At 41.9% G+C, this 24,242-nt stretch overlaps 1 protein-coding gene across 9 annotated transcripts in view; it reads right to left on the bottom strand.

Annotated features, from left to right (window-relative positions):
* MEF2C (myocyte enhancer factor 2C) overlaps positions 1-24,242 on the bottom strand; it is a 194,159-nt gene that overhangs the window by 41,246 nt on the left and 128,671 nt on the right. For 8 of the 9 annotated variants that reach the window (XM_083151813.1, XM_083151807.1, XM_083151814.1 and 5 more), the window contains exon 4: positions 9,072-9,215. In XM_083151813.1, coding sequence (XP_083007939.1) covers positions 9,072-9,215 — 144 coding nt within the window. Of the gene's footprint in view, positions 1-8,870; positions 9,009-9,071; positions 9,216-24,242 lie in introns of all 9 variants that reach the window. The other variant, XM_083151815.1, reaches the window with a different exon arrangement.

Here is a 24,242-nt window from a genome sequence, read left to right as displayed (position 1 = left end):
CTTATAGCCAGCAGGCAGTGGTGTAGTACAGATTATAGCCAGCAGGCAGTGGTGTAGTGCATCTTATAGCCATCAGACAATGGTGTAAGAAAGCTTATAGCCAGCAGGCAGTGGTATAGTATAGCGTATAGCCAGCAGGCAGTGGTGTAGTACAGCTTATAGCCGCAAGCAGTGATGTAGTGCAGTTTATAGCCAGCAGGCACTAGTGTAGTATAGCTTATAGCCAGTAGGCAGTGGTTTAGGGTAGCTTTTAGCCAGCAGGCAATGGTGTAGTACAGCTTATAGCCAGCAGGCAGTGGTGTAGTACAGCTTATAGCCGCAAGCAGTGATGTAGTGCAGTTTATAGCCAGCAGGCACTAGTGTAGTATAGGGGAGACAAGAAATGTGTCAATCGCACAGGACAAAGAAAATATTTTATTATTCTTTTGATTGAGAAGTAGGACCTTCTAATGAAATTGGACAATAATGTTTGTCTATTTATCATGAAGGTGTGCAACCATAGGACAAAAAATTGATGCAAGGAGAAAAAGAAAGAACAGTATGTCCTTTTTGTTGGTGCACCTATGTTATTTAAGACTTAACTTTTATTAAGTATTAGTAAAATAGCTGCGAAATAGAAAAAACACATTCAACACAAAGTGAAATAAAGACACAAAGAGACAATCAAGTGTTTTTGTAGTGCAGTGATGTAGTGCAGTTTATAGCCAGCAGGCACTAGTGTAGTATAGCTTATAGCCAGCAGGCAGTGGTTTAGGGTAGCTTTTAGCCAGCAGGCAATGGTGTAGTACAGCTTATAGCCAGCAGGCAGTGGTGTTGTGCAGCTTATAGCCAGCAGGCACTGGTGTAGTACAGCTTATAGCCAGCAGGCAGTGGTGTAGTACAGCTTATAGCCAGCAGGCAGTGGTGTATCTCTAGCAATCTCTAGCAGCTGTTTGCTGTATGCCTGGAACATGTGTGACATTCGCAGAATGGCTGTCATTTAAGTGTGTCATGGAAAGACACCTACCTGCTGAAAGCAAGGCAGTCTGTATTCACAGATTGTTAATATTTCCATTATTTGCTGGCAAAAAGCACTTAAGTATTATAATATGTACACATTCAATAAGTGCTTATAAACACTTGAGCCTGATTATTCAATCGCAGTGAACGAAAATCTTCACACAAAAAGGTATACAGCCTCTCATGCTTGCGGGTCCTGTCGATTCTATCGCCAACCGCCAGGACCTGCCATCAGATGGAATGGGGGGGGGGGGGGTGGCGCGCGAGCAAGAGACGCTCACACACTCTGTTCTATCTGAGCCCTCCGCTTCCTCACATCAACTCCCTGACGCTCCCCGCAACACCCCCCCCCCCCAACCCTGTCCATCTCTCTGAAGCGGAGACGGACAGGGAAAGAGCTTCCCGTCACTGTGTTGACGAGGACGCGCATGCGTGTGAGACGCTCGTGCGCTGCATGGTTTTGTCCATCTAAGAAGGATTTTGTCAGAAAGAGTGAACTAGAATAAGGCCCTAAATGTGAATCTGACATTTGCACAGTGTCTCCAACCCTACAGTATGTGATTATATATTATTCTTATGATAAATGAAAAACACTTTTGGTTTTAGAGGCTGCCAAACCAGACCTGCAGTATTACAGAAAATCATTTACAGAAAAAAAATATTTTCTCTGCCAGTGTGTAAATCATTTTACGGTCTCAATCGTGGTTTCATATATATATATATGGCTCTAATGTTTATTTAGCCCTCATATTTTCTACACTTAAAACCAGGTGTAGAATTTTGAAACAGTCATTATTCAATTAAGCTTCCAGATTTGGGGTTTTCAAATCCTGATTTGTGCCTATAAATAAATAGCAATCAAAGCAAAGAGACAAATAAAATGCTAATATTCTAATAAATGTCTTCCAGATGACATATTTCTGCGCATACAGCAATAGCCAGCGAGTTGTAGGCAGCCGCCAGATTTAAAGCGCCAATGAACCAGCTTAGTTTTTCCTGTTTTAAGCTATTGAGTTTTGCCTGTTTTAAGCTATTGCCGCTCACAAGCTATCGACTAAGGGCCTGATTCAGAGCTGTCTGCCAATACATTCGCTGCTGCACACGTGTGTGCGAAAATGTGCAATTGTTGCTGCCACATGGCTTAGTACTGAGATGCCAATCAACCAAGAAAATCCATGCGGCTAACATACAAAGACACAGCGATGGATCATTGCAGGGGTTATGTTTTTGTTGCCACTCCCTGTTACAGCAGTCAAATGCTCCTTGTCAATCACTTTGTGAACAATCCCACCCTGCAACTACCATCGCAACTAAGGCTGTGTACACATCAGACGAACACCCAATCGCAACGATTTCCCTTTGTCTCAGGCCATCCCCAATTATCAGTATACATCAGATGATTTCATGAACGAAGGAACGATATGTTGGGCCGTCCTTCACTAACATGCAGCATGTGATATCATCCGTCTGGCCATGCAGTGTGGTCGACTGGAAGAAGTTGCATGCGGCCCACAGGAGCTCGCCATTGAGTACGATCAGACGATATGTCCGATTCGTTATTCCAGTATGGTAAATCATGTAGATATCGGCCAGATGTGTACTCACCCATAGACACATGTCCAAGCAAATAAGTACATCTATGAGTCAGGCCCTAAATGGGATGGCTATGGACCATCGATGATTTGAAATCATTGATGGTTTCCCTACATCGTTGGCAAAGGAGAACCGATGTTTCCTTTTTTAAGGTGCCGGGACACGGAGCATAGCTCTGCCATCCCGACACCCGCAAGTCCCACCCGTGAGTTCTGATTGGCCTACGGGCCATTCGGTCAATTATAATGGATGACCATCAATAGCTAAAACAATCGATGGTTATCCATCAAATAGTTTACGACCATCTATGGCGTCTGCATCGAGGGCCATCCCTACCCTAAATCACCAATGTCTCACGGCTGCCTGTACCTTGCTACCTGACATATTTAACCCGTGGTGTAATGTGGCTTTTCCCTGTTTTTTGTACTTAAATTACTCAAATGTAATAAATCAAATGAACTATTTAAGCTTATCATTGGAATTTACATATTATGTTTTTAGCAAAATGTCATATATGGTGACAGGTGATAAATACCTACATACTGTATATACATGTGTACGTCTAATGTATCACCCATTGCTGTACACTGCTGTAGACAGCGCAGCTAGCTGTCATGAGTACAGTAGCTTCTAAAGAGGCAACGCTTCTAAAATGAAATAAGCACTGTACGGTTCTTCCCGGATCGTATTGCATTCAGTAGCATATTTTGCATATGTAATTCTGTGGGTGAACTGCAATGTATTCTCTCCGTGAATAGGCTGATGTAATTCAGCAGACAAGCAAGTGCCCGCAGTGACCCACACACTTTTCTCTAGTAATTAGCTGAGCTTCTTTAATCTTAAGCAGTTTTAGTAAAGCACTCTAATGATGTTCTACTCAAAAGTACAAATGCAAGAATAATTATTATCAGATGTTTTCGGACCACAGAATTCATGTCCTAAGGCATTTTCTGCGGAAACCTGAGCGACCCTTTTCATAAAGTGCCATAGCCAGCTTTTTCTGCTTGGCACAGGCAGTGTTTTCTTATGGACAGAGAAGCCGGGTTCCTTTTTGTGTTGGTGGTTACAGATATAACCCATGTTTCATATCCACAGCCCAGCTTTTTCAATGGATCTTTCTTTCGGCATGAGCTCAGGCTTACCGTTGTGCATTTTAACTGCTGGGATGTGTTTTTTTGCCACCCCTAGTTTGTGGTCAGGTGGGCAAGACAAGCCAAAAATGGATGTAGTGTGCCATGTGTTTAGAGCGTCTGTGAGGCTGTCATTTGGTTGGTGCCATCCTTCCTGTGTAAAATGGCAGTGTCCAGCCTTCAGATCAGGACACCCTATACTTTCAAACCACACGAACCACAGTCTGAATTGCCCTTTTGTGGAGAACAAGGTCAGTAATTGATTCTAGACTCCATTTGTTTCATTTCAAGGTTTTCATTGCAGAGGTTTTCGAGTCCATATATTTTGTTTTTAAACGCAGCGCTGACATATTGAGACGCTTATTTGACTGCTTCTCTTTAAATCACCGAGAGAACAGCAAATACATTCAAGATAAGACAGGCGCATCATGTCTTGCTCAGATAATGATCTCATACAAATGTACAGCGTTGTTTACTGTACTTTTGGTTTGCTCCGCATTCCAGGTTGCTGCTTCATTGCAAATGAAACCCCTTTTATATTTAGGATCTGTGTTCTGTAATCAATATTTGCATAGGACAAGTGAATAACTGTAATGCTGTGTACACACGGTGAGATTTGACATTAGATTTTGACTATATAGTCAAAATCGCATGCAGATTGCACAGGATTTTTACCTTGCGCGCTCCCATGGCAGCACAAATCGAAACCCAGATAGACAGGGAAGCAATGACTATATAGTGCAAATCTAATGCAGATTGTATGAATTATATGTAAATAGTACAAAGATTACATAGCACTCGAATCTTAAGTCAAAGAGCAAGGGAATCTCACTGTGTGTACACACCATAAGTCTTGTGGATTTCCATTAACCCAGTTGAATGCCCTTTCCCGTCCTGCTAGTAATCCTTTCCTCCTGTCCATCTCAATGCCAACAGCTGTTATGGCTGTGATCAACATGGGTTTTAAAAGGCATTCGTGTCCCTGCTCTCAAATTGCATTGCTGCTGCATAAGTATCTAAAAGAGCTTGTGTGAAAACATACTGTAACTATGCAGTCACCCAAGAATGTGAAAGCATCTTAGCAGTGTGGCTCGGGGAGAAGAGCGTAGAATTAGATACCCAAACGCTATGTCGTATCGCGTGTTCTCAGCTATCAGCGTTTGAACACATTTCAGCTATTGTTAAAGGTGTTCTTGCATTTAATACCCCGTTCTCACTGCCAGGGCAAGCAGTAATTTCCCGTGTCCTGTCTCAGTGTGAAAGGGTCTTTGTTAAATTCCCGGGTAATTTGCCCCAGGAATTAGACACAGGTTTTTGCAGGGTTTTTTCCTGGGTAATACACGGGTGTATGGCAGTGTGAACAGGCTAGACCGGGGTTTTTCACACATGATGCCAAAAAACAAGCTCATTGGGGGATGTAATCATGTGATATGTGACAGCCAGCTAATAAAAGCTGGTTTTTAAACAGCCAATCACAGCAATTTATACAAATTTCCCAACACCCAATCAAATTCCACACACTTGTTGGAAGGCAGACCATGGAAAGCAGTGTGAAAGGGGCAGACACGGGAAATTCCCAGGACTGAGGTGCAGTATGAAGGGGGTCTGTTTAGCTGAGAATCTCTGTGCCCCGCCAAAAATCCGGCAAGAAAAACCCGGGATTTTGCAGGGGCGGCAATGAGAACGCAGCATTACTTGATTTGTCTCAACGTTGTTATAGCAAAAGTTTTTAAGGGCTTATTTATTAATATACCGATCACGGTCAATCCTCGTAGTGGATAGGTGGCCTTAAAGTGACAGTGTAAGTCATCCTTTAATGTTTCACTCTTTACCGGGATGAACTCTGATGGGAGCCCCTATCACGCTGCTTATCGACCTTCATTCAGATGCGGTTGGACTTGTTACTGCATAAAAGCAGCCGGGACAGCACTATGATTTTAGTGAAGCTAGAGCAGTGGTTCTCAACCTCGGTCCTCAAGACCCCCACACAGTTCACGTTTTCTAGGTCACCCAGCATGTGCTCAGGTGCACGCATTACTCACTGACACATTTTAAAAGAGCCACAGGTGGAGCTAATTACTTCACTTGTGATTCTGTGTAGAGACATGGAAAACGTGCACTGTGTGGGGGAACTGAGGACCAAGGTTGAGAACCACCGAGCTAGAGGCACCACGCATCCTAGGATGCAATATCAGATCATCTTTGACACCATCGGCTGGCTGCCTGACCAATGGGGTCATTCAAGTCCACTATTGGAGCTGCTCAGGAAATTGATCGGGATCGTAGCCATCCTTCCCATACTACGGTGCGTCAGTTTAAAGACGTGGAAACGGTCTCTTTCTGCCTAGAATCGGCACCAATCGCTGACTGTCTGACTCTGTCCTGCTTCCGTCATTTCAGGAGCCGTTCGTGCATGCTCAGGATGGGTCCTGCACATCCGCAAAGTACCAATAATCGGTACTTTGCAATGAACAAGTCTACTGCGACCACATCTGAATTAGTCTATCATGCCTTATGTTGCAATACACAATGAGGCTTTTTGATTATTAATTGTGAAGGTCAGAAATAAAGCAGTTAGATCTATAGGTATATGTGATATTTGGAACCTACAATATACAAAACTACATTAAAATATTTCTCTACACAGCCCTTTATTATACAGGAGAATTAGTATTTCCTTGTACAATAAATGGCCTATTATTGCTCATTATGGCTACCGCTGATGATCACGTCTCCTCTGCATATGACAGTAACACAATTTTCTACATTTCTCCCGAGTTTGTGGATATAGGCCCTTATTCAGATCTGATCGCAGTACATATTTGTTCTCAAAATGGGCAAAACCATGTGCACTGCAGGTGGGGCAGATGTAACATGTGCAGAGAGAGTTACATTTGGGTGGGGTGTGTTAAAACTGAAATCTAAATGGCAGTGTAAAAATAATGCAGCCAGTATTTACCCCACACAGAAACACAATAACTCACACAAATCTAACTCTCTCTATACATGTTACATCTGCCCCAACTGCAGTGCACATGGGCCCTTATTCTGATCGATGCGGATATTCCCGCTTGCGTACGGGCCGCCGATGTTTATCTTCTGCGCATGTGCAGAGGTCACTCTGCGCATGTGCAGGCGATTTCGCCGCAAGGATTCTCTATACGCCGCACAGGGGGCGTAGAGGGGCGTGAGGGGCTACTTATCCTCATTACCCTATGCATACGCCCCGCGTTTCATGGGCGTTCCCATGCAAACGCGGGGCGTATGCATGGTAATGAGGCCGTGACGCGTGGGTACGGGGCGGGCATCTGACATCGCCGGATGTCAGCTGCCCGCCCCCATACAAGATTTCACACGGACAAGTGTCCGTGTGGTCTTGTGTTGCGGGACCTGGTGGAGCGTGCGGCCCTGCATTCGATGTTCGGCGACCATCGAATGCAGGGGCTGCTCCCACCATGGAGGAGGCGTATCCCCGTCCAATTTCATGCGGATCGCCACATATCCGCGTACGGACGGCAGGTGGCGATCCGTATGGAAGGCGGGGATTCGCCTGCACGGTCGTGGCCGCATATTCTGATCGGGCCGCACCGATCAGAATAAGGGCCATGGTTTTGCCCATTTTGAGAACAAATTTGTACTGCGATCAGTTCTGAATAAGGGCCTTACAGTAGATGTTTTTATGCAATATAGTGTATTTATGTAATTGGTAAGACTCCACTTATTTAGAAGAATGATTGATTTATTTATTTAATAGCTACTATTGAAAAAAAATTACACTCTACCTCTCCCTGTCACCCACTACTGTGTTGCACGTGACAAACTTGGATTACGGTGGAGGAGGGTGGCCCAAATGATATAATTTTGCACCTGGGCTCACTAGCCACAAGTTCCATCACTGACTGAGAGATCATAGAAGTTATCAACCCAATGTCAACAACATGGAATTGTGACCACCAAGCTGAAATGGTTGTGACCCACTTTGGGGTCAGGAAAAACTGCTGCTTTAGTATACTCTTAGCGCATTATTACACATATTAAGCAGACTGGACAGAGAATAGGAAACTACCCACAACACATATTAACATAATATGCCAAGAAAACAATCATTTGGTGACTTTATATGCATGGAAACATGCATCATATTAAACATTGCAAAAAGAAACAGAGGAAAGCACATGCAAAGTTATTTCTCGTAAATCACTGGCAAGGCATGTGAATTTTTGGAGGGCTGGGATATTAAATTTAAGTCTACGTTACAAATGAATGAATGCAGAATACTGCAGAAAAAGCAAAAAAGCTTCGGAAACCTTTAGTATCACCCCATCACACCAACGTGATTGCATCCTGGTAACTGTATGCCATGCAATCATACTCCCTGCGGCTTGCTATTAGCATTTAACCCTCTAGTGCAGGCACTGCAATGGATGGAGGAATCGCAGGTGACTTAGCCCAATATTTTTGCATTATTCGATTATTTTTTTGGCAGCAAAGATGGTGTTAAATTTATTTCTATAAAGTGAAAATAAATGCCCTATTGTATTTTCCTTTATCAGTTAACATGAGGTTACTATGCAAATCAAGAGACAGAATAAATGTAATTTGTGTTAGACTTTAACCCTTTGAGTGCTAAGTGAATTTGTTAAAATAGGTGTGAAAATTGCGAAAATTGTGTGAAAATTGCCAAGCAAACATTTGTATTCATCATAATGACCTGTAATGTTTAGCTTATATATGACATATAATTTTTTTTATTTGAATCTATATAACAAATGTGAGTGACGCTGGCATTTTTTGCGGATATTTTGAACATCTCTCACAAAATATTGTTTTAGCTTGAAATTTTTATAAGTTAGTTAAAGCAAGACAACCATTGTGATGTCAGTGCATTGCCTTTCGGGTTTAAGATCTGGAAAATGTCTTCTGTTTAATCCACCGGAATACACAGGGTTCTTTGGTGATCGCCATGTACTGTATGGCAACGTTGGAATACCAACAGTGTTGTCTTACTTAAAATAGGGAGCTTTTATTGGTATTTAGGGGGGTACTAAAATATTTTCGGTATTTTAATGAGAAACCAGCACTGCAAGGGTTAAGGGGTGTTACGTCAGCAGTAATCAGCAGACCAGCCATGTGACCTTGGGTACTTACAGGTATTTTATGGCTCTTGATCATATTATCAAACTCTTCATTAATTTTGTTATATTTTTCTTCAGTGCGTGGGGTGAGGGCATAAGAGGAGTCGGGATCGGGGCTGTCAAGGCCTTTGTGTTCTTTCTTGTTCAATGCCTGCCAGGTTTAGAGAAATATCACAAATATATGAAAAACTAAGCAGATGTTCAATGTACTTACACACAATCTTTGTCTGCTGATCATTAGATCAATATCTTCATTTATCTTTCTGTACTTGTCCTCGGACTCTGGGCTGTGACCTACTGAGTCGTCAGCGTCAGGATCTGGACTGTCACACCCATTAAGTCCTTTCTTTCTCAACGTCTGAAATACATAATTTGGACAGTTCAGTCCGCAGGAATCTACGGAGGCTAGTTCTGGAGAGAGGATCTTGAAGTTTGTTTTGTACAATATTCATCTGTAATACATAAAAAGCAATGTTCCTACAGGCAGCATAGCAAGATTTAGCTTTTAGTTAAAATCCACGATAGACTTGTAAAGCTTTTTCTTGGTTTCATTAAACTATATGTTGATCGTCATTATATGGACACCAGGAAGCATCTTGTGGATACAAATAGCAAAAAATAGAAGAATAATGAATGCGCTTTCAATACTGCAGCCCCTGATAATCCACAAGACTCCTTAAATCTCAAATACACAGCAATACAAAATTTGAGTGATCATAGGCGCTGTATCCCCATTAGCAACTCATCCTTGATTGGATGTATAGACCCTCAAAATGGCTCTCCACGGTACTGGTCAGTCTTCCGTCCAGTTGCCCTCAATTAGGAACTGTCAACTGACCTTTAGCATGTGCCCTATGTGCGCGTAAGGGTTTCTTGACGTTTCTTTGAGTGACGTACGGCTGGTACACTACGGAAGATTCAAAGAAACCCTTACGTGTACATAGGGCACATGTTACAGGTCAGTTGACAGTTCCAAATTGAGGGCAACTGGACGGAAGACTGACCAGTTCCGTGGAAAGCCATTTTGAGGGTCTATACATCCAATCAAAGATGAGTTGCTAATGGGGATACAGCGCCTATGATCACCCAAATTTTGTATTACCTTGTGGATACACTTTCTGTGAATGCTACTTTTTAACAATAAACAAATAACTGAATGAAGTATATCAGTCACATGCCTGTGCTAGACTGAGTGCCAGTGGCTCCAAAATCTGACAAGAAAAGTGCTCGGGTTGATGGAGAAGATGGGAAATCTAGGGATCTGCTGCAAGCAAGCTGTAAATAGGGTGCACTAGTCTAGTGGTGCTTTCGCTCAAAGTGCATGGCTCTGATTGCTGCCCCAAAGTTCTAGCTAGCCATGTGCGTACAGCGGCCCCTTGCTGCCAGTATGCTGCTGCAGCAACACTCTGTGTCCTCAGGATGCTACAAGCATGCACACTGCAGGCCATGGTATGACACTGCTACTGTATGTCATTCAGTCAGGGGGGGGGTCTGGTCTGTACAGTGTTATAAAGGGTACACACGGCGAGATATGCACTGTTTTTCTATTTGGTTTTGCTTATAGAAGCAAAATCGAACAGAAAATCGAATAGTCCTGTTGGAGAAAGTGCGCTATATAAATGAAACTTACTTGCTAGAACATCGAATGGACATTGAATGGTTTTTCTACATTCGATGCAGATTCGATCCCAATGAGCAATCCCATGTAGTGTAAATCGAATTGAAAAATAGTCAATATAGTGCAGATCTGTACTATATAGTAAAATCGAATGCATTTTGCGTACCATTCGATTCAATCCCGATTCAATCCCATTTGAATCAGGATCGAATCGCAAGCAAAATTGCACCGTGTGTACACACCTTTACTACAATGGCTGCAAGGCACTGGATCGTTCTAGCTTGTTGTATCTGCTACATAATGAACTTTTCTTTAAATAAAAGTGCCTGTGTAGAAAAAGGGTTAATGCCCACCATGACCCACAATGAGCACCGCTTTATTTTCCACAGTTATCTCCTGTTTAGAGTAGACACAATATTTACATACAGTAGTGGGACTGCATCATAGCAATTTCCCAAACACTATAAACACTATAAACTGTATGCATTCATAGCACACATGTAATAGGGTACATGCAAACCTAAACTTGAATGGCAAAAACAAGAGTCTTCGTTGATTGTGCTCTACAACAGTTTGGCCGATTCTCTGTGTGTAGGAACAGAACATTTGCCGGTACATACATTTAAGTACATATTTCATTGGTAGAAAATGACCTCTATTTACTGCAGGTAACTGTGTGTCACATGACTCAGCCAAATCCCTGTCCTCCAATCTGCTGGGGGGTTTTTTTTATGGTTAACATGGTTTTTATTTATTTGTTTAATGATCCATGGTTTGGGACCACGCCACTTGTTCGGTCATTGGCTGTCCGCACTGACACCCCCTATTTAAAGAGCATAGCATGTTTGCTTCTAGCACAGAAAATAATAAATCTGTCTGTAACCGCTACTAACAGGCAGCCACTGTGTATTGTTTGCAAATTCTCCAGAAAACATTGAAATATGCTCATTTTAACGAGACTGTACCCACGGATCAAAGTGTGAAAAATCATTACAGCAGATCTGAAATAAAAAATAAAAGGGGCGATGGTTGCCTATTAGTTATTCATATCTCAAAAGAATAATAATCCAAAAATTAGAATACGCTACCATGAAAATGCTTAACGTAAAAGTCTTTTTTTTTCTTCTTCTAGAACAAAAATCCATTTGACTATTTATGACATCATGATACAAAATGCTAATTAAACACAGAACGAATGTAACATTATAGTGTGGATTGCAAAATCATCCAGAATATTTCAGCTAGAGATTGACAGTCGTAGGAGGGAATCAGCTGTAAGTAAACACTTATGGGAAAATAACACATCCAGCAGATAGTTCAAATACATACACTCCCAAACGCTATCTTTAGCAATAGCGAGTGAACATTTAATTCTAAAAGGGTACAAAGGGCTACTCTGCTGTTACATAAGTTTTATTATAAATAGCTCCTCAAGGAGCCGATTTAGTCATGTAAATATTGCAGAGAGATCTCGGTTGGGGGCATTCTGTAGTATTGTGGCTATTTACCATAAGGGTACGGTTACACTACAGTCCCTCAATTGACAGTTGCTATCATAGTGCTGAAACAGTATCTCAAGGAATTTCACCAAACCAGCCTCTACTCAACTCTATTCTAAAAGTGGCCTTATACATGTTATCGGAGCCATAACATTGTTATATAGGCCCTAAAGACGTTGCAAGACAATGAAAAGAGGCATCTTTGCATGACAAACATTTATCTGGTGCTGATTAGATGTGGATTCATTTCATTGTGGGAGTAAGCAAGAAACACCTGCTAATACTGAATGTATAGGTAAATAAATGTTATTAGTATTAGTGGGTGTTTCTTTATTGGCCTCCTCGGCCAACTTTCAGGATGGCCAAGGAGGGACGCACCTGAAATGTTGAGGGTATGGTGAAATTCTAGGGGTGTGGCCTAGCGATAAGAGGGTGTGGCCTATAATAACAGCGCTCCTGTGAGGCCACGCTCCCATTTTGCCGCTGTGCACAAAATGCGAGTATTCTCGTTGTCATCCTGTTATAGAAGCACTCAGCCCTGATTGGCTTTAGGCGTCTCAATGGATACGCTTTTTTAAATTTTATGAAATATCGCACACTATAGCACATCTAAAAATTTGCACATTTCCATGACTAAAAATCGCACCATATCCTATTTTTCATCCACAAATTTCGAATCCCATTAATAGTTCAGAATGATTATATGAACCAAAAAATTCTGACATGACATTAGAGGAGGCACCATACCACTCTGATGCCTGCTCCTACACACGTATCTGTCTTGTGTTAGATGGGACGGTCACAATTTGGGTGCTGTAATGGCATAGGGCAGAGCAGCTGTTAAAAGGGATTGTGCTGTGTGTATCCGTCATTCATGGCTCACTCAGAAATCAAAGGGTTATTTTTGCAGGTATCTACACTGCTGTGACTTGTGACCATGTTCCCAAGACTCGTGACCACACTCTCTTCTTGTGGTGGCCTGATTATCCCATTACTGCATCTCCTCTCCAATAAAACTGCCATCTTTGTCAATGTATCCTTAGAGATCCAACTGATCCCACAACAAATGCATACCTCCTGTGTCTCGCTAATCAAGACACTCGCGTGGCTCAGCTGCGCATGCGCCCCAAAAAGGGTGTGGTCTATGGAAATGGGCGTGGTCTCACAGGTTGCTGTGTCCTTAGGCCACGCCCTGTTTTCCGCCCCTTTGCATCACTGAATAGGCGCTGGGTCATTCCTGCGGAAATCAGGACAGTTGAGAGATATGTAAATGTATAACAGGCACAGCACTGCATGTAATACATTTTTCAATATTTGGGAAGATATCAAATAAACCTGTATTTAAGGTAAATTACAAATTAATAAAAGAAAGATTAGTAACAAAATAACTGTAGTGTGCTGAGCATCATCCCCATTAAAGCTATTTCAGAAGAAAACAATTACAGCTCTCACTGTTGCAATGAGCATTATATATGAAATGTGAAGTAGATGCTCAAGGGTGGAAATAATTTCGGTTATTCATGTGCTTTGGAAATATTAATAACAGCATAGGAGGCAGTGCATGCAGGGACAAAAAATATAATATTTAGATATCGTCTAACAGAGGCAGACGACCTGTAGTACTACAAGTTCCATCATGCCTAACCCGGTTCTAGTGTCATAAAACAGAGTAACATATCAGCGTTGCCGACTTTTGGGCTGCCCTCTCCCGCTGCCGCTGCTCCTGCCCTCCATGCTTCAAGCCACTGTGCAGCTGCTGTATCCAGCGCTACTCACAGAGCCCCGCTGTGGCTTTTATTTACATAATCGGGCAGGACATCGCACTAGTAGGACCCAGCGCATAATGACGTGCGCATGCGCAGTCCAACTTTTCAGCTTGCAGGCTGAATACCTGGGTATTTCCGTGAGACCGGGAGAATGGGGTAAAAACCGGGAGACTCCCGCAAAATCTGGGAGGGCAGGCAACCATGTAACATATTAAGGCTGCACAACCACCTGGGGAATTACAGTGCCATTTATTATGCATAGCTGGAGGGCTTCCTTTGTGCAGCGTGTTTACCCTGGGATCAGGAGGGGGTTGATGAATTAAGTCTTCCAGCTATGGCTGAAACATTGGTAATGTGTGACAAAGGGGCGTGGTGGGTGGTTGTGACAGGGTAAACCAATAAAGCCACAGCTATGGACACTGGGGCCTCTGATTGGCCCTTTCACTCACACTTCCAAACTTCAGTAATTTTTAAATGACTGAACTATAATTGTGAAATCATTTGCAAATAGAAAAATTACAAAAGTTTAATATCTTTGTTTATATCACAGTAAAAAAGGTATACGATTACAATTGCAAGCGATATTAAAGATATTGTTAAGTGACGTCAACAGGCTCCCCGCTGAACATGCAGTGGGTGGTGATATATGCAGATTTGACTTTATGTTCAAATGACAGTGTGTGTGTGTGTGTGTGTGTGTGGGGGGGTATTAATGACCCATGGGAGCGTACACACTAGACGGGTGTGGATCGTATTGTCGACCCGATTTAGGTCGACATCGTTGGGTCGACAGGCAGTAAGGTCGACAGGGTTCTAGGTCGACATGGGTGAAGGTCGACAGGTGTCTAGTTTGACATGGGACAAGGTCGACAAATGCGTTAGGTTGACATGGGTTAGGTCGACAGGTTGAGCAGTGGACATGGGCTTTTTCATGTTTTTTTACCCGAATGTCGACACAGTTGACATGGACACAATTGGAAGTCAACCGCAGCCCCTCGCATCGCTCGCAGCCCCTCGCATCGCTCGCAATGCATCGAACACTACTTTATTCTCCCACCACGCCCTAGTGGATGGTAGGGCATGAAATACCACATGTCAGCTCAAAAACCAGTGAAAAAAACCCATGTCGACCTTGCAACCTGTCGACCTAACCCATGTTGACCTAACGCATTTGTCAACCTAAAACTATGTTGACCCATGTCGACCTAGACACCTGTCGACCTTCACCCATGTCGACCTAGAACCCTGTCGACAATACGACCGTATCCCCACTAGACGATATGCCTGATAATATTGTTAAAGATATTGTTATTGTGCATATCGCTTAAACAAATTGCAGTGTGTACCCAGTTTACAACTTATAATATGTGTACAACTTGACAAACTAGCGAAAGTAACTATTCACATCTGTAGGTTTCAAATTTGGGAAATAAAAAAAGGGTAAAAAAAAATACAGAATTTGTTGCGTTGGACTCATTTTAAAGAGCAGCTTATTCAGCAGAAAACAACTGACAGTATAATATAGTACAGTACAGTACAGTACAATACAATACTTGCAAGCCCTACGCTACTATTGCAATATGAAATACGCTTCCTGGCATTTACTGAATACATTTACTGCAAATGGATCAGGCATGAAGTAATGTATGAACAAACATATGTCGACACCATTTCCCAACTGAGTGGATTATGTTCCTGCGACTATGACTGTGGCTCCCACATAATAACATTTTTGGGTCCTGTTTGGACCTGACTGTATACACCCAGGATTTGGTCTGGAGCCAGAAGTGCTTCAGAGTGATTGAGAGAATGAAATGATCTGAAAGCACACATGCTGGCTATCTGTTCTGTCAAAGCTCAGCAGTTTACAATCTGACACAAGGCTACATCACTAGTCATCAGCAATCTTACTTATCCCAGATATCCCCACCTGTCAGCAAGTCTGCACCTGTTGTCTAACTCGGCAAAGGCCAAATGACAACAGCCAATCGGAATTGCCTGTTCTGCAACATGGCCATAGATGGCTCTTTCGGCTTTGCTCCTCCAGACCAGTGCCCTTAATCTCCATGGGTTAAAGCAGCCTGTTTTTCATACTTGTAATACTGTCAATAATATGAGCTCTGGTCTAGTAAATGCAGTATAACGTAAGACTTTCCAACAATGATAATGGATGTATTACAAGTTTCCATATATCACATGACCTAATGAATTTTTGTTAAAACAGGATAATACATTTAATAGATCTATTAGCAGATCAATTCACTATCCATCCTAAATTTTTTTATAAAACCCAGTGAGGTCCCTAAAAGATCCCAGATAAGTGCCATGTTTGCACTATTGAGACAACACATAGGTACGTGTACTTATCATGGATCCTTAGTGTTTTACCCTGAAAACATCATTTTTCAGGCAGTAAAAACAGGCTCTTAAAGGATCAACCACAAAAATAGCGTTAAAGTCTAGTTTTTACCACCCCAAAAATTATCAATTGAATAGCTTACATAAATTGAATAACTCCCTTAGGAGGTATTCAATTAGCTGCAAGGTTTACTCCGCATACACACTGTACAATTTTTTTTACCAATTTGGTTGAAAGACATTTCCATTGAACACAGTGTCCTGGACGAAAGATGTTGACGAAAGATATTGACGACAGACAAAAGACGAAAGATCTAGCTACAGTTTATAGGCTCTTTTTGAAAGATCTCCAAATTGAGCTGCATGCACAGTTGATGAACAATCTTGATGAACAAGGTCGGTATGCGCATCATCATTTGACGTTCGTCTGTCGTCAATATCTTTCGTCAACATCTTTCATCCAGGGCACTGTGTTCATTGGATATGTCTTTCAACCAAATTGGTCAAAAAAACTTTCCCAGCAAAAATTTGGCACAGGAGAAATAGCCTCTCTTCCATGCTTAAATATCAGGACCACTATATGGTGTATTATATATTTGAGTCTTTGGGATAAATTTACCTATATTTGCCTATAGCAAGCAATTCGATTCTATACATTATATTCTAGAAGGTGCTAAATAATTATTGCATCTTTAATACAACTCCCATCTTAGTAAATGTACCACTTTGTGCCTTTAGTACTTAAGTCATTTGAGTCTTATGTTTTATTTCAGAACAACATATTCTAGTGTCCAATGGCAAATAAACTGATGCAAAGCAAAGAGTAGGCATGACAACAATATGCTGATCAAATACAAACTACTGTAGATACAAATGCATTTGTTATGAAATAAAAGAAACTGAATATTTATTGTTGAAGTTTAGGGCAAATAACCCATTTGGTTTAAAATATCCCATTGAAGTTTAGGGCAAATAAGAAATCTTGTAAAGTGCAATGATAAGAAAAGGAAAATATATTTCTACAAAGTAAACACAAATGGGGAGTTCACGTATCACAGTTTCCACTGGTAAGGAAAATTTCCTAGGAAAAATAGCTTGAAGGTGGTTACTGCTGATTAGTTAAAGCAAAAAGAAATCATTAACACTTGTGTTGCTGGCACGTGGCACAAATCCTAATAACACTAAGGGGTAAATGTCATAGCTTGCATAATAATTGGGGCAGTTATGAAGCCTTCCGCAGGGCCCTGTGTGACAAGATCACTCCCACAGCTCTTGTTAGTACCCTGTTTACCCATATATGTGTAATTGATGACCTGCACTGTAAACTAAACATGTACTTCATAGTAAGGTGTCACTATCAGAGACAGTATAAGAAATATTGGGCCTTAGAAGATCCGGGGTGTGGCTAAGTGTCTATGGACTGTTGAGAATACTGGGAATGGAGAGCTGGAAATCACCCAAATCCGTGTAGATAATAATTGGAGGAAATGCACAGATTAGGCACTGAATTTATTTATCTACTAAAAGCATTCTGTAGCCGAGGATCTGGATGATGGGTTGGAACCGTCTAGGTCAAAAGGCAATAGGTCAACACCAAAAGGTCGACATTACATAGTTACATAGTAGTTAAGGTTGAATAAAGACTTGCGTCCATCGAGTTCAACCTACGTTTTTATAATAACTTATCCGTTGCTTTATAGTATTTTTTGATATTTTAAGACCGATTAGGCTTCTTATTTGTACCCATGGATGTTATTAACCAGTAAGTGTTTGTCCAACCTTATTTTGAATGTATTTATTGTGTCTACCGACACCACCTCTCCAGGAAGAGAGTTCCAGAGTTTGACTGCTCTGACCGTAAAGAAATTTTTTCTACTAGCTGAACAAAATCTTTTTTCTTCTAATCTAAACTCATGCCCTCGCGTCCTAGATTCCTGTCTAGCAGAAAAAAGGGTGTTTGACAGTTCCTTATATTGGCAAGGCATACTTACCTACCCTCCCGGAATGGCTGGGAGGGTCTTGAAAATCGTGTCCCCTGCCCAGCACCCCGAAGGGTTGTCAAGCCTTCCACATTTAGCGGGGCCCCCGCACCCCCTCCCTCTACCGATCAAATACCAGCATTCAATGCTCTTTGGTGAGGAGGCGGGGCTAAAATGCAGAACAATGAACTTGTAGCAGTTCCAGTTTCCTGGAAAAGTCTCTTCCAACAAGAATATTGAATATTATACTGAGCAGACAAAAAGTAATGCCCAATTACGGTGACTACAGCGCTGTCTGACCAAGGCGTACAAGAAGTGAAACTGAATGTGCTCTAATGTATTATAGATAATTTAAATAGTCTCTTTGTGATTTCAGTGTAGAGCTAAGATTCAGTACCCAACGCCAGGTGCTCTAGCACTTTGTATACCATGGGAATGGAAAAATAATGAAGTAGAATAAATCACTACTACTTATTTCCCGTTATTACGGCTCCCCATTTGGGCATTATTCCATCTCTGGTCCAAGACTAAACAGCAGCCCACTATCTGGCTAGCCATACAAAAAGCCAAGTATTTCACCAGGGACAACACTGCGAGATCAGAAAATGATAGTACTTATATAATACACATTAGGAAATATTACTATGTTAGAGTTATGTCCAATTAATTATTGTAACAAAGATCCAAAGAACATCAGTAAGGACATGACTACTGTTTTGCTGTGTATACGTAATAAAATACGAAATCTGTAAATGCTATCTGTATGATATGACATTGAAGGTATGACGCGCCTCCCGGTATGGGTCCCAAGTTAGACCCATATTAGGGCAACAGGCATTGTGTAAACATGGCTTAGGTCGACACGTGAAATAGTTTGAAATGGCCAAGGTCAACAGGGTTGGAAGGTCGACACAAGCATTAGGTCGACAATGGCAAGGTCGACATGATTTTTTTTTTACTGTTTCACGAATGTCGTCAAAGTGTGCCATGTCCCCTCGCATGGCTTGCTGCGCTCACCATGCTTCGGGCACGGTGCTTTGTTGCACTTGGCACACTATTATATCCCCCCTGTGCACTAGTGGATGGCAGGGCATGAAATACCGCCTGTCGGCACATGGCAGCTCAAAAAAAGTGAAAAACTTATGTCAACCTTTTGACTGTCGACATTGCAATTGTCAACCTAATGCTTGTGTCAACCTTCCAACAATGTCGACCTTAGTCATGTTGACTTCTTTCATGTGTTGACTAATCCATGTCCACCTTCAGTGGTCGACCCAATGCATGTCAACCTAATATGGGTCGACCAAATGACGATATACCACGCGTCCAAATATTTGTGATCCAACTAAAGGCCAAGAATCATCACATGGGATTTCAATATCTGAGATTTCAGTCATTTATGACACTGTGTTTTTTAGGTTGTAATGAATTGTGGCAGGTATACTGGAGTGTAGCGGCAACGGTTCACCCTAACAAATTTGCCAAATTCTGAAATTTGACAGAAAATCACAGTAGGATAATGTTGTTTTCTTCTTCACTCCCAGCATACTTTGTGCGAGAATCAACATCTAGATTTCACACTAGGCCGCTGCATTGCCAGGGTAATACCGTCTCCCGCACTACAACTCATTGGAAACAGCAGATTGGATTACCCAGCAAGCATCTGGCAGTGATAATATAGCCAAAGTCTAAAAACAAACTTTAGGGGAAAAAAAATGCCACACAACAAATTTAACTATGTAAAATTATTTTCTGTTACAAGTAATTCTATCTTTTCTGTTACTGACAGTACGGCCTTACTGCCATGGAATCTGTATGCAAATAAAGGAGGAGGGTCGCAATACTGACAGCGGCATCCTGACGGTCAGAATCCCAGCACATTCTGCTGGTAAGTATGTGGGTTAGGGTTCGACATTTAGGTTTATGCTAAGGGAGGGAGATGTAAGGGCCAGGCTAAAGGAGAAGGGGGTGTAAAGGTGGCCATACATCAGAAAGATATTGTACCCAATCATACAATCTCAATTGATTGTAAGATGGATTGTATGCAGATTGTGTGCACATCTTATGTACACAATCATACAATCCATCAGCAGATGGATTGTATGACTGATTGTATGATGGATTGTATGCAGATTGTGTGCACATCTTGTATACACAATCATGCTGCAGATGGATTGTATGACTGATTGTATGATGGATTGTATGCAGATTGTGTGTCCAAAAACCACCAAGGACTGCCGGGATTTCAAGGGAAATTGTACACAATCATGAGCGCAATCGATCTTAAGATCGATCTTTCAGATGTATGGCCAGCTTAAGGCTAGGTGGGTGTGGATCCTTTGGTCTACAACAACTAGGTCGACAAGCATTGGGTCGACACCACTATGTCGACATGCAGCAAGGTCGACATGGGTCTAGTTCGACATAACATTAGGTCGACACAAGCATTAGGTCGACATAGGCTAGGTTTTCACAGGTTTTTTTATCTGAATGTCGACACAGTCGACATGGACACAGTTTGAAGTGCACCATATCCCCTCGCATCGCTCGCAATACTTCGGGCACCACGCCCTAGTGGATGGTAGGGCATGAAATACTGCCTGTCGGCACATATCGGCTAAAAAAAAACAGTTAAAAACCCCATGTCGACCTTTTGACTGTTGACCTAGCCCATGTCGCTCTAATGTCATGTCGACCTACACCCATGATGACCTAGACCTATGGCGACCTTGACCCATGTCGACCTTAACCCATGTCGACCTTGCTGCATGTTGACCTAGCGGTGTCGACCCAATGCTTGTTGACCTAGTTGTTGTAGACCTAATGATCGTATCCTGGCTAGGCTGCGGGAGAGGAAGGTTATGAATAGGCTGCATTAGGAGGAGGTAAGGGTTAGGCTGCATGAGGGGAAGGTTCTGGTTAGGCTCTGAGGGGGGGGGAGGTCGGAGATAGGCTTCAGAAGGTGAGAGCTATGGGAAGGCTGCAGGAGGGATGGATTAGGTTTAAGGGTAAGGTGAGGGTACTTACAAAAATGTGTCAAGATTATGACAGTCGGAAGGCTGCTGTATGTATTTTGACCCTCACCCTTCTGACTTTCTGTATCCTGTACCCAAGTCAAGACAGACAAACCAATAGGCTGCCTTGGAGGACCATCAAGTGGACAGTCCTGTTTTATAATAGACACCATCAAGTGGACAGTCCTGTTTTATAATAGACACCATCAAGTGGACAGTCCTGTTTTATAATAGACACATTAAGTGCAGTGGATGCCTGTGGAGTTTGCAATATCCACATCTGAGCTGTGATAAGATGCTTCAAAAAATTTACTGAAAATAGTCTTCATATATTGCCATTTCTCAATTTAGCATTACATTTGCTAAATCTGATATATAGCAATAAGTGGAACGCAAAAACATATAAACATTTATTATTATTATTATTATTATTAATAATAATATATTACAATGTTAGATATGTATAAGTTCTCAAACATATTTTATTTCAGCCTACATATGTGTTACTTGTAAATGATCATTGCTATAGTAACCGGCTCAGCGAGATGGTGTCTGGTAGATCACAGTTACTATCAGCATGGGGTTCTATAAGGTGTTCCCAGCATTCACACATTTTACAGCTATGCCACTTAAAACCTTTTCTCTTTGGAGTTGTTTAAATGCACCCAAAGATTTTGTATACCTTCTCCTATTAACTAACTAAGAGCTATCTGTTGACATGTTTAATTATGTCAAATGTCACTTTTGAATGCGGATTGGTGGAGTTGGCATAAGGCGAGGCAATTATTTCGCCAATTATATGGAACATTTTTGCAATAAAACTCCCATCGCCAAAGAACAGAACAGGTGAAATACCCACAAATTGGCACACAGTTATCCTAGTTGTTGCAGGCATGAAATGCGCGAGGACTCACAGCTTGGGGTTTATGGCTGGGGTTTAAATGAAAAGTACTGCAAATAGAGGCCATCAGTGCAGATGCTCGAACAAAGTTTACAACAAGTATATCATTGCAAACACTGCAGGACTGCATTCGATAACTTTTCCTGAATCACTGGAACCCAGACAAAGGGGATTTATCACAAAATAATAATAATAATAATTAATAAGGAATTAAGCTTGTATATGGACCATTGACTTACACAATTAGTATTTTCTGGTATTATACAAAAAGTACATTTTACTGGTAACCTGATATAGATCTGTTAAAAGTCAAGCGTCATCTCCATATGTTATTAGAGGCAGCTGAAGCTCTTATACAATCTTTCAGACACTTTCCTAATAGGATCTTATACAAGTCAACAAACTGAGACTTCAGTCACTTGAGCTGCAGTGAGGTGTAACCTGATATACTTCAAGGGCTGAAGATGCGCTACTTTGAGCATCAAAGGGACTCACGTCATCCTTACATTTCAAGAATGAAAACACAGCAACCTCAGCTTGCCCAAACCAGTCATCCCAATATGTATAGAATTGCTCTAAAATTCAACCACATGTTCTCAGACCTTCACCACTTGCCCCAAAATGTCTCACATGCATTAAGACTTCCATAAAACCACCAATCCCACATTTACTCCAAAATCCCAACATGCCACTCAGACCTCCCACATGACCATAAGACCTCTCCACATGCCAGGTACATGCCCATCCAAACTTTCCACATGTCAATCATACCTTCACCACAGGCCAGATATAACTGAAACACACATGCCCATCAGATTTTTCAAACATGCCCGTTATGACTCTCCAACATACCTTTCAACATACCTTTCACTCATACAGCACTTTACCTTTGCAGCTAGTTCTACTATCTACTGATTCCCACTAGATTGTAAGCTCCTCAGAGCAGGGCCGTCTTCCCTCTTCTTGTCAAAGCTCTTCTTTTCACATTTCACTTACAGCTCTCCCAATACTCAAACACTCAGCAACCATCTTCGTCTGCATACTCATCTCCGTCTTTGGCCACCAGCCCCTTGTAGTACGTTGATGTCCTCACTACTTACATCTAAGCTGTAGTTTGTATTGAATTGTGGTACATTTTTTACCTGTACTCTATTTTTGTTATTTATTTACTGTAATGTTAAGTTATGTCTCCTTGTACTGTTCCATTGTATGCCCATTGTACGGCACTGGGAAACACTTGTGGCGCCTTATAAATAAAATATAATAATAATACTGCTATCCAGCACCATGGATCGTGTAATGGTTAGCATTACTAACTCACAGCACAGAGGTCATGGGTTCGATTCAAACCATGGCCCTAACTGTGCGGAGTATGTATATTTTCCCTGTGTTCGCATAGGTTTCCTCCGGGTACTCCGGTTTCCACCCACGTTCCAAAAATATACTGGTAGGTTAATTGGCTCCCAACAAATAAAATTAATGTGTGTGTGTGTGTGTGTGTGTGTATAAGTGGTAGGGAATAACGATGGTAAGCTCCACTGGGGCAGGGACTGATGTGACTGTTACAATTTTCTGTAAAGCGCTGCGGAATATGTATGCACTATATAAATAACTGGTAATCAATAAATAAATATCCCTCCTGCCAAGAGAGGAAGAATGGGGAGTACACTGCACTGGCCATTCCACCACCGGAATGCTGTATGACCTCAAGGCATTGTACAAAGGAGGTCATATGATGTGGAATTCGGTTGCTCCTTGCCACTGGGTGATATACGGTATTGTTAACCATATCGATATTGTTAATAATATACCATTATCAGGGTTTTGACCACATTTCCCCATACATTGCCATATAGAGTAATGCCAGAAAAAGCTGGAATTACTCTATAGAAGCCTATGGGCTTATCTTTGCCGCAGTGTTTGAGTGATCCATCACGGATCCTTCCCAGTATGCCCTGAGGCCGGCATCATCACTCTGTGCATGCGCAGAGGGATTCCCGAATATCAGACCGTGAAGTCCAGTGGTGAAGCTGCTTCGCAAAGGACAACTCTTATCAGAAGAGCTGTCCTTTGCGTTAATAATTGCATATGCAATTATTAATTAAGCGATACGCAGCCAATGCCGGTGATGTTTGACGGCGAATGTTAGAGAGCACCCCTCCTAAGTCAGCTTGGGAACAGCTGGATGGTTCAGCAGGTAAAGGCTTGCTGTGCTGCTGGTGGCCAATGGGCCAATGGGCCAATCTGTTG

Source organism: Crinia signifera, chromosome 1, assembly GCF_055691185.1.
Source record: "Crinia signifera chromosome 1, ASM5569118v1, whole genome shotgun sequence".
Taxonomy (NCBI): Eukaryota; Metazoa; Chordata; class Amphibia; order Anura; family Myobatrachidae; genus Crinia; species Crinia signifera.
The sequence above is the reverse complement of the archived record's forward strand: the minus strand, read 5'-3'. Positions and strand labels throughout refer to the sequence as shown.